General features: G+C 33.6%; 1 protein-coding gene across 2 annotated transcripts in view; it reads left to right on the forward strand.

The window, feature by feature from the left end:
• Nucleotides 1–11,427, forward strand: part of puf (ubiquitinyl hydrolase 1 puf) — a 129,554-nt gene extending 118,127 nt beyond the window's left edge. For both annotated transcript variants that reach the window (XM_072531762.1, XM_072531763.1), the window contains exons 39-40: nucleotides 3,298–3,541; nucleotides 5,487–11,427. In XM_072531762.1, the coding sequence (XP_072387863.1) occupies nucleotides 3,298–3,541; nucleotides 5,487–5,749 (507 nt within the window). In that variant the 3' untranslated portion in view covers nucleotides 5,750–11,427. The remainder of the gene's footprint in view (nucleotides 1–3,297; nucleotides 3,542–5,486) is intronic.
• Nucleotides 11,428–12,039: the final 612 nt, after the last annotated feature.

The raw sequence follows: 12,039 nt of genomic DNA on the forward strand, positions 1-12,039 counted from the left end.
AATGTTGTGCCCATCTGTTAAGAACTGAGTTTTTATCACGTAGAATTTCACCGTTAGTGTCTTTACAAATTTTTAATCGTTGTTTAAATTCTCGACGGCTAGTTTTTAAGGATTTCTAGTATTTCCTCGTTTCATTTTTATCGAATAAACTTTGTATCTCACTGAGAATGTCCTGTTCGTATTCCCTCTTCTTACGTCGATGGATACGTTTTTCCTCTCTTCTAAGACGTCTATACTCTTCTTTTTTTCTCCGTGTAAAACCTGCCTCGATGGTTTTTTGATATGCTGCGTTCTTTCTATTTGTGTCAATTACGCACTCATGACTTTTTCTGACTTGGTTTTGCCCAATATTTCAATCGATTTCTGTAAAACAATATCTCGTATATTTGCCCATAGTTGATTAATGTCTTCTTATTCTTCTTCTTCTTCTAAGTTTTCTGTCCTTATTTGATCTTCTATTTGCTGTCTGTATACATTTGCAATGTCGGGATCTTTTAGTTTATTAATGTCGATTTTTCTCTCCTTTTCCCGATCTCCTTTTTTAAATTGGATATTCTCTCTTTAAATCGTGATTCAACTAAATAGTGATCACTATCTATGTTTGCTCCTCTAAACGACCTAACATCTAATAAGTTAGAGCAGTGTCTTGCATCGATGATTATATGTGCATTTTCCAAAGTGCACTTCGAAGTGATGAAAAATGATAAATTTGTAAATCAGAAATAATTGACGGAAATGTGTTCAGTATTACTACTCGGGGGTTTTTGGTCTCACTAAACATGAACATCGTGATGGCGATGTTCTCCAGACACCCGGTGCACCTGGGCCACGTCTGCTTAGTGTGCAAGTCACCTGGTGGCCAGGACAGGTATAGTCTCCTAGGGTTTTGTGGAAATTCGATACAAAATCAGTGCAAACTCATAATTCGGTAGTCTTTGGAGTCGCTGAATACTAGTATCGTGTCAACTTTAATATGCGAAGTATCTGGTGCCCAGTACGACCTTTGCTCCTGGATCAAATTTCCACAAAACTCCATGAAACCAGGCTCATCTTGGGCACCAAGTGCATCGGAGACCATCACCGTCATGATATTCGAGAGCAGCGATCCCAAAAACTCTCGAATATCGAATTTGCATTGATTTTGTATCTTATTTTCACAAAACTCTAGGAGACGGTTCCCAGGTGCAACAGGTACCTTGAAGACCATCGCCGTCATGATATTTGTGTTCAATGTTTCTAAAAACTCCTGAGTAGTAACATTGAACTCATTTCCGTTGTAACAATTTATAATTTTGCTTATTGGGGGTTGAAAGGGGGGACTGAACTATTACTGGGCTTGGAGATAGGGTAAGCAAATAAATTGAAACTTTTGCGAACGGCTATTCGTGTTTTGGTTGTAGAGTTGAGGCGTGGATAAGAATTCCTTTATTTGAGGGACTGGGAGAAACTAACTAGGAAAAAGAAATCAAAAAAATACGTACAGTGATGGACTGGGCAACACTACAGAAGAAGTAATTACGATTTAAAATTTAAAATATAGTCCTAAAAGAAACGGATGGTAAAAAGAGAAAAATCAAAGAAGCAAAAAATTATGCTAAATGAGACCAATTGTGTCGCAAATTCCTCGGCAGAATGTAGTAGGATCTGGTTACCCATATTAAAAGAGGAAGTTATTAAAAGGAAAATACCAGTATTAGTAAGTAGGTAACATATAGAGGATACATCATTTATGTTTTTTAAATAACAAACATATAAAATCAGAATTTGGTGTTTATACCAAATACTTAGTCCATGTCGGGATAGTATTATAAGGTTTTTTCCTGGGTTTTCCCTCATAATTTACTATGGAATCACTAACAGGAGATTCTTACTGTCATCACGGCATGTGTTTGTCTTTTTAAAGACGAATTACATGCTATGATTTTGTCTGACGGATGAACTATCTTACAAGTAAAGTCGTCCCAGGAACGCAACTCAACAATATTGGTAATATCATTTTAAAGTCGTCTACTTTAAAATGTATAATGTATGTCTGAATTGTCAATATAAATGAGTCACATAAAATTAAATTATTAGAAGAATTTTTCACTAAGTAACAAAAAAACAAAATTTGTTTAATTTACTAATGTTTGTATTTCGAGAACGAACCGAAGTGGAAATTGAAACGTCAATAAACGTACTTTAACTTTTAATTGTGGCTTATTCCTATTTATATAGTAATTACTTTAACATGCCACAAGAAAATAGCTTCAGAACAATACTACAGAAGAAGATTCCTAAACTATTTCCTTTTCAATTATTAAAAAGTTTGTTACCTTGGAATTGGATACAAAAAACACCGTTCCACACAAACTTCAAACGATCTGGATCTGACCAATGGGAGGCTAACGAACACCAAAACTGGGCCTCAGGTTATCCTGGATGATAACTATATGATTCTTCAAAACTCGGCTGCTTATTTTTCACTCAAAACCATGTAGACTCACTTAGCCCTTTAGAAACGCTGTTATCAAATCCCGTGACACGGAATACGGCATCCAACAAACCGCTGATTAACCAACTCACTCACTTCTTATCAAACTCATGGAATTAAGTGAAAACTTGTCGGTTTTTAAAACACTCTACGAGAACTACGTTTTGCCGTTCAGACCCTAAGTTGTTCTTTTCACTCTCGACTGCTACACAAATTCGGATTCCCGATGAGAAAATTCTTCATGACTTCAACAATGAAATCGACTCCTTTCGCAGCCAGTTCATCCAGGAGTGATATCATTCTCCAAAAATCAGTCTCTTGCCCGCATCAGCGGAAATATGCTTGTTTATTTCCAGCATAAATATCTAATATGCGGAATAAGTATCAAAAGAAAGAGCAATTTGTGTTATTATAAACAGACTAAAAATGTTAACATTATCAATATCAGAGACGCAAGATTGAGAATCTTTTTCGGTGTTTTATTATATACGGGGTGAAATGAAAATGCTACACCGTTAATTATTTCCGAATTACAAATTTATCATTTTTCATCACTTCGAAATGCACTTTGGAAAATGCATTTTCCTTGTTTAATAATGCAATTTTTATTGTAGTGTATTGTAAAACTGTATTTAGTGTTACTAAAATTGTGTTTTGCTTTTTGCAATGATTGTCTACAAAAGTTCGATTGTTATATCTTCATGAACGCCAGCAAGCAATTACAAAAAATTTAAAAGGTTTTTTATTCAACTATATTTAATTTCATTGTTTTATCATGTATAATATTTATTATATTATAGATAAATAATTTATTTATTATTTAGGTATCCGCCCATGTACTCTCCGAACAAACTCTGACAATGATAGACAACATGGTAGTATCTCTTAGCGAACAAATAGGATCTTTGAACATTTTAAAAATGGCCAAACGATTAGCTGGCGATATTAGGGCGTTAATATTGGTATATAATAGTCCAGAAGCTGTCCCTCCGCCGTTACTGCTCACTACCCTAAAACAATTACAGAGTAAAATTAAATTGGAAATGAATAAACTTGATATACCTAAAGGTAAGTTGATATATTTGTAACTTGGTTTTTTGTTGTTGTATTAGACTTTATATTTATTTGATAAATGCTCTTGGTACCAACATTATTAGCAGATCTAACTGATATGAACTTTTTTAATTATAAGAACTATTCTTTTTATTCCTACGTTTTTATTGTCAGATTTCAAGAGTATTTGATTATTATGATAATAGCGGTGAACCTACAACTCTGCAAATAATTTTCAAGTTTTTGTCGAAGCCACTTTTGCTATAAATTTGTTATGTCGAGCCCGTGCTATCATCCATTCCCGAAATATTGCCTAACGGCTTTCTTAGTTGGTACAACACATACTTTATTACGAGCCCCTTCCCATATCAGTTGGCCCAACGTTAGATTGATAAGAAAATTAAATTTTAGAGCACAAAAATATCAGCGCAGCATAAATTTTAGAAGTTTTAATGCATCTGGTAACATTTTTGAATTTCCTAATTATAGAAAATATTTTATAACGTAATGAAAACTATTGATTAAACAGAATAATAATAAATTTAAAAAACGCATAGAATATGTAATATTAAAAAAAATGTGAAAGTTTACTGTCTCCAACACACACTTCAAATCTGGACTCATCACTCCATTGTATTGAATCCCATTGCGACTGAGTCCAATCTTTATGCTCTTTTGACCATCTGGGTCTATTTTTCTTTTATTGTAATGTTAAAAGTGGCTTTCTTAGCCTAAAATAAAATGGAATTTATTAAAAACAATTTGTACTAATTTTTTCAACTATAAAACTTACTTTGTAAGTACCAAATCCTAATTTGTGGGCCTGTCAGTGAAATGTTGATCTAGAAACGTGTCTTCCATTAACTTCACTCCATAATATGCCTAACTCGTAAGTGTAGTTTTTATAGGTTCCCAAAGATTACATATAAATTAGAGAAAAGAAAAGGATGGATCCGTGCTATTAATATGAAAAAGTAAATATCACATAACATCGTTTTTATGCAATTAACATAGGAAATATTTAAATAATTTACCTTAAATGATATTTTATAAGGCTTCAAGCTAACTGCAGAGTGCCTGATGACTTTAGCTTTTATATCATAACTTTTACTATTACTGTTTTTAATTATATGCTCTTTCACGTGAAAAACTTGATTTGTCAGTACTAGACTTTTCCCTTTCTTTTCCGTTTGCGGTTAAAAAGATATATTATGATGAATTTTGAGAAACCCAGTTTTTAATACTACATTTATATTGTACATAAACTGAAAAAATATAATTAAAAAGTTAATTATTAATAATTGTCATTTTCGCCTGTATTTAACAATGTCAAACATGTCATATGTTTAACCTGAAAGTTGGTAGGTCCAAAACTGTCAGATGAAGGTGGTAGGTGTCGCGTCAGTCACGCACGGAGCGAATAATCTGCTCGTCGATTTTTCACTATAATGCGTCTTAATGGCTTTCGATCTGCTTCGGTTATTTTACTTTTTCGTACATCTCTAGGTTTTGTGACGACCGAACCTGTAGTTTTGTATCTTCTGACTGTATTTCTTACACTAAAGCTTAAGCTTTACAATACTACAAAATACATTTGACATTAACTGACAATATTATTGTTTTGGTGTCATTTTTCCGTAGCTACCTCTGGATTTAACGTAATTATGAAAAAATCAACGTATGTTGACGTTTTAAGTGAATGCATAGTCAGGGTTTGGTGAAAAAATTTTTTATTGTTGAAAATAAATAAAAAATCATAAGGGTAATGTTTTTAATAAAAATTAATAAATATGCCATATTAATTATTAAAATGGGAACTTATAAAATCATGTAGAGTATAATTTGTTTATGGTAAAACTGCAAGTCCCATAGGTGGGCCAACTGATATGGGAAGGGGCTCATATATATTTTATTTGATATAATTGTCCTATTTTTTTTTTAAACTTATTTTCGTTTTTAGATAAATGTGATGAAGCTGCAAGCAAAAGTGACTCAAAAGAAGAAATAAGCCCCGGTTCATCAAGGGACGAAAGCTCTTCTGGCGAATCAGCCAACCTAAACAAAAGTAAAAGTGATAGTGATACTGAAACTCAAAGTACTTCTTGTGATAAAAATAGTTCAGACGAAAAGAAAAAGGAAAAATCCTTTGGACCCGTAGAAAACTTAGAATTATTAAGTAAATCGGTAAACGAGCTTATCGAAATTGTTAAGAAGGATGCTTAGTCCGATCGTAAACAAAAGTAATACTACATCGAAGTAACAATTTTATTAAAGGTACAACTGGTTCAGTTCGGAGATATATTTGACTGTTTAGTGTTAATATTTTGTTAAGTGGAGAATATTAACTAATTTGTTAGAAAATGTCAAATCAGGATTTTTACATCGTAGACCTACTTGCCTTGGGTAACGAACTTGGCTATGCTGAATCAGTTTGTTTAATATGAAGAAAATAGTGCTAGTCGAATAGAAGAGTATTATTATTTTTTAGTAGTAAGGATTATTTTACTTTAAATACATAATTATTTCTTATTTTGCATTTTAAATTAATTACAAAAATTCGTCATTTATGAGAAAATTAAGCATTCCCAATAGTGGTAGGTACTAAGAATAGCGATAGATATATGATAAAATAAAAAGTCTTAAATAATTTGCCATTTTTATCATCATCATCATCATCATTTGGCTCTACAACTCTATGTGAGTCTTGGCGGCGTTAACTATTTACCTCCATTGTTGTCGGTCCTGAGCAGCTATTTCCCATTGCTGTATTCCCATTTTGCGTAGATCACTGGCTACTGTGTCCTTCCATCTCTTTCTTGGACGACCAACTGATATTCTGCCATTGGGCCTTTCCCAGAATGTGGCGTTCAGGAGTCTTTCGTCACTCGATCTTAGTACGTGGCCCGCCCATCTTATTCGGTTTGCTTTAATGTAGCGCACTATGTTTTCATCTCCATATACTGTCTGGAGTTCCTCCTTCTCCATTCTCCTGTTGTCTCTTCTCTGTAAGGCCCATAGATAGTCCGCAGTATCTTTCTTTCCAGTACCAGTGATTTTGTCGTTTCCCGCTGGTTCAGAGTCCATGCCTCGCTTCCATACGTTATTGTGGGATGAATTATTGTCTTGTACACTCTTATTTTTGCTGGTGTTGTAATATGCCATTTAATGCTGGTATTTTAATGAGTAATTGCTGTTTCCTGCAATGATCCTGGCTGCCACGTCCTTTTCATATTTATTTTCAGATGTTATGATCGCTCCCAGATACTTGAATTCTTTGATGACTTCAAAGTTCATTGATTGAATTGACTGTTTTCGAATAGGGTGAAAACTTCTTTTGCATCTCTGGTGGATTGTGCAATTGTGTCCACGTCATCCGCAAAAGCCAATAGTATTTTTGATCCTTGGGCGGCAAATCCGTTTGTCAGCTGTGGTTGAGTTTTCCTTACCGCATGTTCCAGTGCAAAATTAAATAGCAGGGGACGAGAGGTCTTGTCTAAGCCCGGTGTCAATGAGGAATTCCTCCGACGTGGTGCTGCCAATTCTGATCCGTGCGGAAGCGTTCTCTCTGCTCACCTGTGCTAATCGTACTAGCTTTCCAGGTACTCCCATTTCTACCTTGGTCTCGCTCAGATCTCAATGCTTCTCTCTCTCTCTCTCTCTCTCTCTCTCTCTCTCGCTTAGATCTCAATGCTTCTCTGCTAACAGAATCGTAAGCTTGTTTAAAGTCGACGAAGATTTGGTAAATCGCGGTTGAATTCCCAGTTTTTTTCCAACAGCTGGCGTAGGACGAATATCTAGTCTATGGTCGACCTTCCCGGTCTGAATCCGCTTTGGTAATCGCCTATTATTTCCCCTGCGTATGGAGTTAGCCTTCTAGGCAGTATTATGGATATAATTTTGTACGTTGTATTGATTAACGATATTCCTCTATAGTTCCGACATATTTGTTTGTCTCCCTTCTTGTGGATAGGTACTATATGGCTTTCATGCCAGTGTTTCGGTATTTCTTCTCTTTTCCAGACTTCTCTTATAAGATGATATATCTCAAGGGTGGAGCTTTTCTCCCCCTTTTTTTAGTAGTTCTGCCTGTATGCTGTCTGGGCCTGGGGCTTTATGGTTTTTTAGGGACGAAATTGCGGTCTTTACTTCAGCTAGTGTGGGCCTTGGTATTTCAGGTTCGGCTAACTGGTACTATCTTTGTTGCCCTGTCGTTGTGGGGTTTTCTGTATTTAACTGTCGTTGTGGGGTTTTCTGTATTTAAGAGTTGCTCAAAATACTTTCTCCATTGGCGGCTTATCTCCTCGTAACGGTGAGCAATTGTCCTGCATCTTCTTTTATAAATCTTGGGCTGTTGCTTGTGTTGCCCTTCATTGTTTTTAGGTCCTTATAAAACTGTCTAGACTGACCGGTTCTATGTTCCTCCTCCAGTTGCTGTATTCCCGCTTCTATAGAGCGTTTTACGTTAAGAAAATAACATTGCGGAGATAAGGCCATGTATTTCTTATGGACGATAGAAGCGCAGCGATGCCACGATGAACACAAGCGCGATTCAGGGTTGTATTATTTGTATTTTCGTTTTCACAGACATGAATTAAATTAATGTTTTTTAACGTAATTGACCAAAAGTGTCCATTCGAAACAAGAGATGAAAAGTAGGGAAAATGATTTTAATTAAATAAATACTATTTACAAAAGATAATTTTATTTTATCTTATTTTAATTATAGTAACGATAGTTTATTTGTTTTTCAGTAAGAATATCATATACCATGAATCATAGAAATCAGTAGAAAATATTGCTTAGTTAAATCATGTACTTTGCCGGCTATTAAAGATTTAAAAGCAAATAAACGGACCGCGCGGAGTGCATATATCTAATTACTAATTGCAACTTAAAATAATACGGTGTACGTATGTCAGCGATTTTATGTCGTGCTCTGAGACTACATAATGATAATAAGGTTTTGTGGTTCTTCAGTTGTTATTCTGACTTTACAGTTAAATGTTAATTGAAAATGGAAATTCGAAAAATATATCGACAATCTAGTAAACCGCATGCCTGAGAGTTTTGACAACACTGATCTCCATAAGCCTAATGTTATTTTCTTAACGTGGAACGCTGTATAGGTACTGTTTCTTTTTTCTTTTCAAAAGTCTTCTCGTTTGAATTCCTACTCTGTTGTAGTCTTCCCTGTTCTCATCTATAGGGCGTGTTAGTAACTCTAGCCTCTTGATTGCTTTCTGATGCAAGCTTTGTTCGCACTCATGGTCAAACCACTGGTTTTTCTTCTTGTTATTCCTTTCTTTTCCTATAGTTTCAGCTGCGGCACTTTCTATGGTGTTCGTTATATTTTGCCATTTCTGGTCTATGGTCAATTCTGGCGTTGATGTTTCTTCTTCTTCCAGTGTCTGCAATTTGTTTTGGATCAGTGCCTGATCCAAAACGGTAAATCGAGCCTTTAAATGTCCCATCTGTTTCCTTGTCGTTAGTGCCATTTTTAGCACTAATTATTTATTGTTCCAAATTTTCTTCTTCGTCATGTCGCTATTTGTGCGTATCGGGAGTTTTGTGTGTTTATCACTTTAATATTTTCCATACTTATATCTACAACTCTTAGGGCTTCGTGTTCTATCACTAGGTTCGTCTATTTTTTTCTTTTCTCTTGCTAACCCTTAACACTTACTTTTATGAATTAATAATAGCGCAGTCTGGTTAAAAAAAAAAGGTCGAAAAATGTTTCGCAGATATCTGAAGCTTTTAAGACATAGGTGGGGGTTACTAGATGACGATTAGACGAAAAGGTACTCGTATTTTTACCTTGCGTTGTTTTTTAAACAATAATTTATGGTCACAATTTGATTTTTTGTCTATAAGTTTTTTTCCTTATATTTTACATAAACAATATTTATATAATTTTTTTATATCAACAATATCTTTATTTTCCCGTTTTTTAAATTAAAATTGATAAATAATTTACGGAGATATTTGCAAAAGCTCAGTTTTTTTACACTGATTTATAAATTTTATTAATTTTTTTTATTAACAAAATAAAATGTTAAAAAAAACGACATTTATCGAGAAATTATGTTTTTTTAATGTGCATTTTTTTACCAGCTATCCAATGGTTTTACGTACAAGTCTGTAGCTTGAAAAATATAGAAGTTATTACAATTGTTTATAAGTAAAAAACATACCCCTTTTTCAAACGTTTATTTTGTAAATAATTTCGATGAAAACGTAATATACATTTAACGTAATAATAAGTTATAAGAGATAGTTTAAGTCTTAAAGATTCCTATGAAATTTGCTCAATGTGTCTAGCATCATTAATAGAGCAAGTTCAATAGTTTAAATATTTAGCCCCAGGGATAAATAAATTAAATAACTTTTAAACTATTTGACCGATCGGGGAGAAATTTCGCACAAATTTAAAAGATGGTAATTCCTCGATGTTCAAATGTATTAATAACATTTTATTTTGTTATTTAAAATTAATAAAATTTATAAATTAGTGCAAAAAACTGCTCTTTTGCAAATATCTCCGTAAATTATTTATCAATTTTAATTTAAAACAAAAAACGGGAAAATAAAGATATGCTTGATATAAAAAATGATATAAATATTGTTTATGTAAAATACAAGGGAAAAATGTTACAGACAAAAAATCAAATTGTGACCATAAATTATTGTTTAAAAAAAAACGTAAGGTAAAAATGCGACTACTTTTTCATCTATTCGTCATCTGGTAATCCCCACCTATGTCTTAAAAGCTTCAGTTATCTGCGAAAAATTTTGGCTTGAAATCAATGATTTTTGCATAACCAGACTGGGCTATAAACAAATTTGTGTAGTACACATTAATTAAATGTTAGTATTCTTCTTGGAAGAAGGCTTGGCAGTTAACATTTAATAGATCTGTTCTGTAACACTATAAGAGAATGAGGCTGTTTGTGATTGATATTACCTCGTAAGTAAGACAGATGTGAATTTATTAGAGAATAATAACAATTTTGCGAAGATAAAGACATAAATTTAACAGTTCTCACTACGGGAGCTATTTTATTATATATCTGTAATAATATTCCCAAATAAATCGTTTATAATCTTTTTATTAAGTTTAAATTTTCCAGTTCCAATTAAGTTCAACTGCTTCTTCCTATGGTCATCTACATCTTCTTTTTTGTATCAGTTTCTAATTTTCTGGGATCCTTATTGGCATACAGAAGACCAGTGTCATCAAAATAAAGATACAACATAGTAGTAGTATATTGGATAACGAATTCATATAAATCAGGAACACTGTTATATTTAAGGGTAGGGGAAAAACAAACGATGTCACACAAGTAACTTAATTAACGAAAAGTTAATTAACGTTACCAAACCGCTTGTTACGATCTTAGAAATAAATAAAACCACACGCCAATATTTTTAAGTAGTTTATTACTATTTTGTTAATTTTTAAACAAAAGAATGTGAACTTAAGATTATTAGATTCTAGTGGATAAAAAATAAAAACACGTTAACGTCGCAAATTCTTCTTCCTTTGGCATCAAAACCCTGGATGGGTCTTTGTCTGTCTGGCTATGTCCTTCCATTCAGATCTCTCTTGAGCCCTTCTCCTCCATTGTCTTATATTCATGGTTTTTAGGTCGTCTTCCACGTCATCCAACCATCTCGCCCTGGGCCTTCCTTTTTTCCGCCTTCCTACCGGCTTCCACTGTAACATCTTTTTTGTCGTTTTCGTCCTAAGAAAAATACTTTCCTCCTTTGTGACAACGATTGCTATATCGTCAGCATATCCTAGACAATAAAAGCCTTCTGTGGACAGATCATGTAGCAATCATGTTGTCAGGCATTCGTATTATGTGTCCGACCCATCTAAGTCGATGTGTTTTAATGAACTTTACGACATCTGGTTCATTAAAGAGTTGGTATAATTCGAAATTAAATCTTTTGCGCCACTGCCCTTGATCGTTTATAGCTCCAAATATTTTGTGGGGTATCTTACGCTCGAATATTCCCAGAAGTCTTTTATCCTTCTGTGTTAGAATCCATGGTTCTGCCCCGTATGTGAGGACCATCCCCAGTAGTGTTTTGTATACAGGGTGGTCCTTAAGTAATTGTACAAACGAAAACCGTAAATTCTACACTTTAAAATATTACGATTTAAGCCAAATTGCTTTAATCAAATGTTGATATTAAGAGAGATACAGGGTGTTAAAGAGCAAATTTAAAATTCTACTTTTCGCTATAACTTTTGTTTGTAAAGATTTATGCATAAAAATTTACAACTGGGTACTTTTAAATATAAGAAATTATAATTTGATGCACACTTTGATGTAGCTGATAGAGGGCGCCACATATGCCACATATGTGGCATAAATTTGCACTTAACTTTTTTGCTCTTTAAGTTACCTGTATTTGTGACAAAAAATATTAAAGATACATTATTTTAACAAAAAAAAGGTATACTTCTTAATAACTTCAAAACCTAACAGTTTTCGTGATAATCG

Source organism: Diabrotica undecimpunctata, chromosome 5 (genome assembly GCF_040954645.1).
Source record: "Diabrotica undecimpunctata isolate CICGRU chromosome 5, icDiaUnde3, whole genome shotgun sequence".
Classification (NCBI taxonomy): Eukaryota; Metazoa; Arthropoda; class Insecta; order Coleoptera; family Chrysomelidae; genus Diabrotica; species Diabrotica undecimpunctata.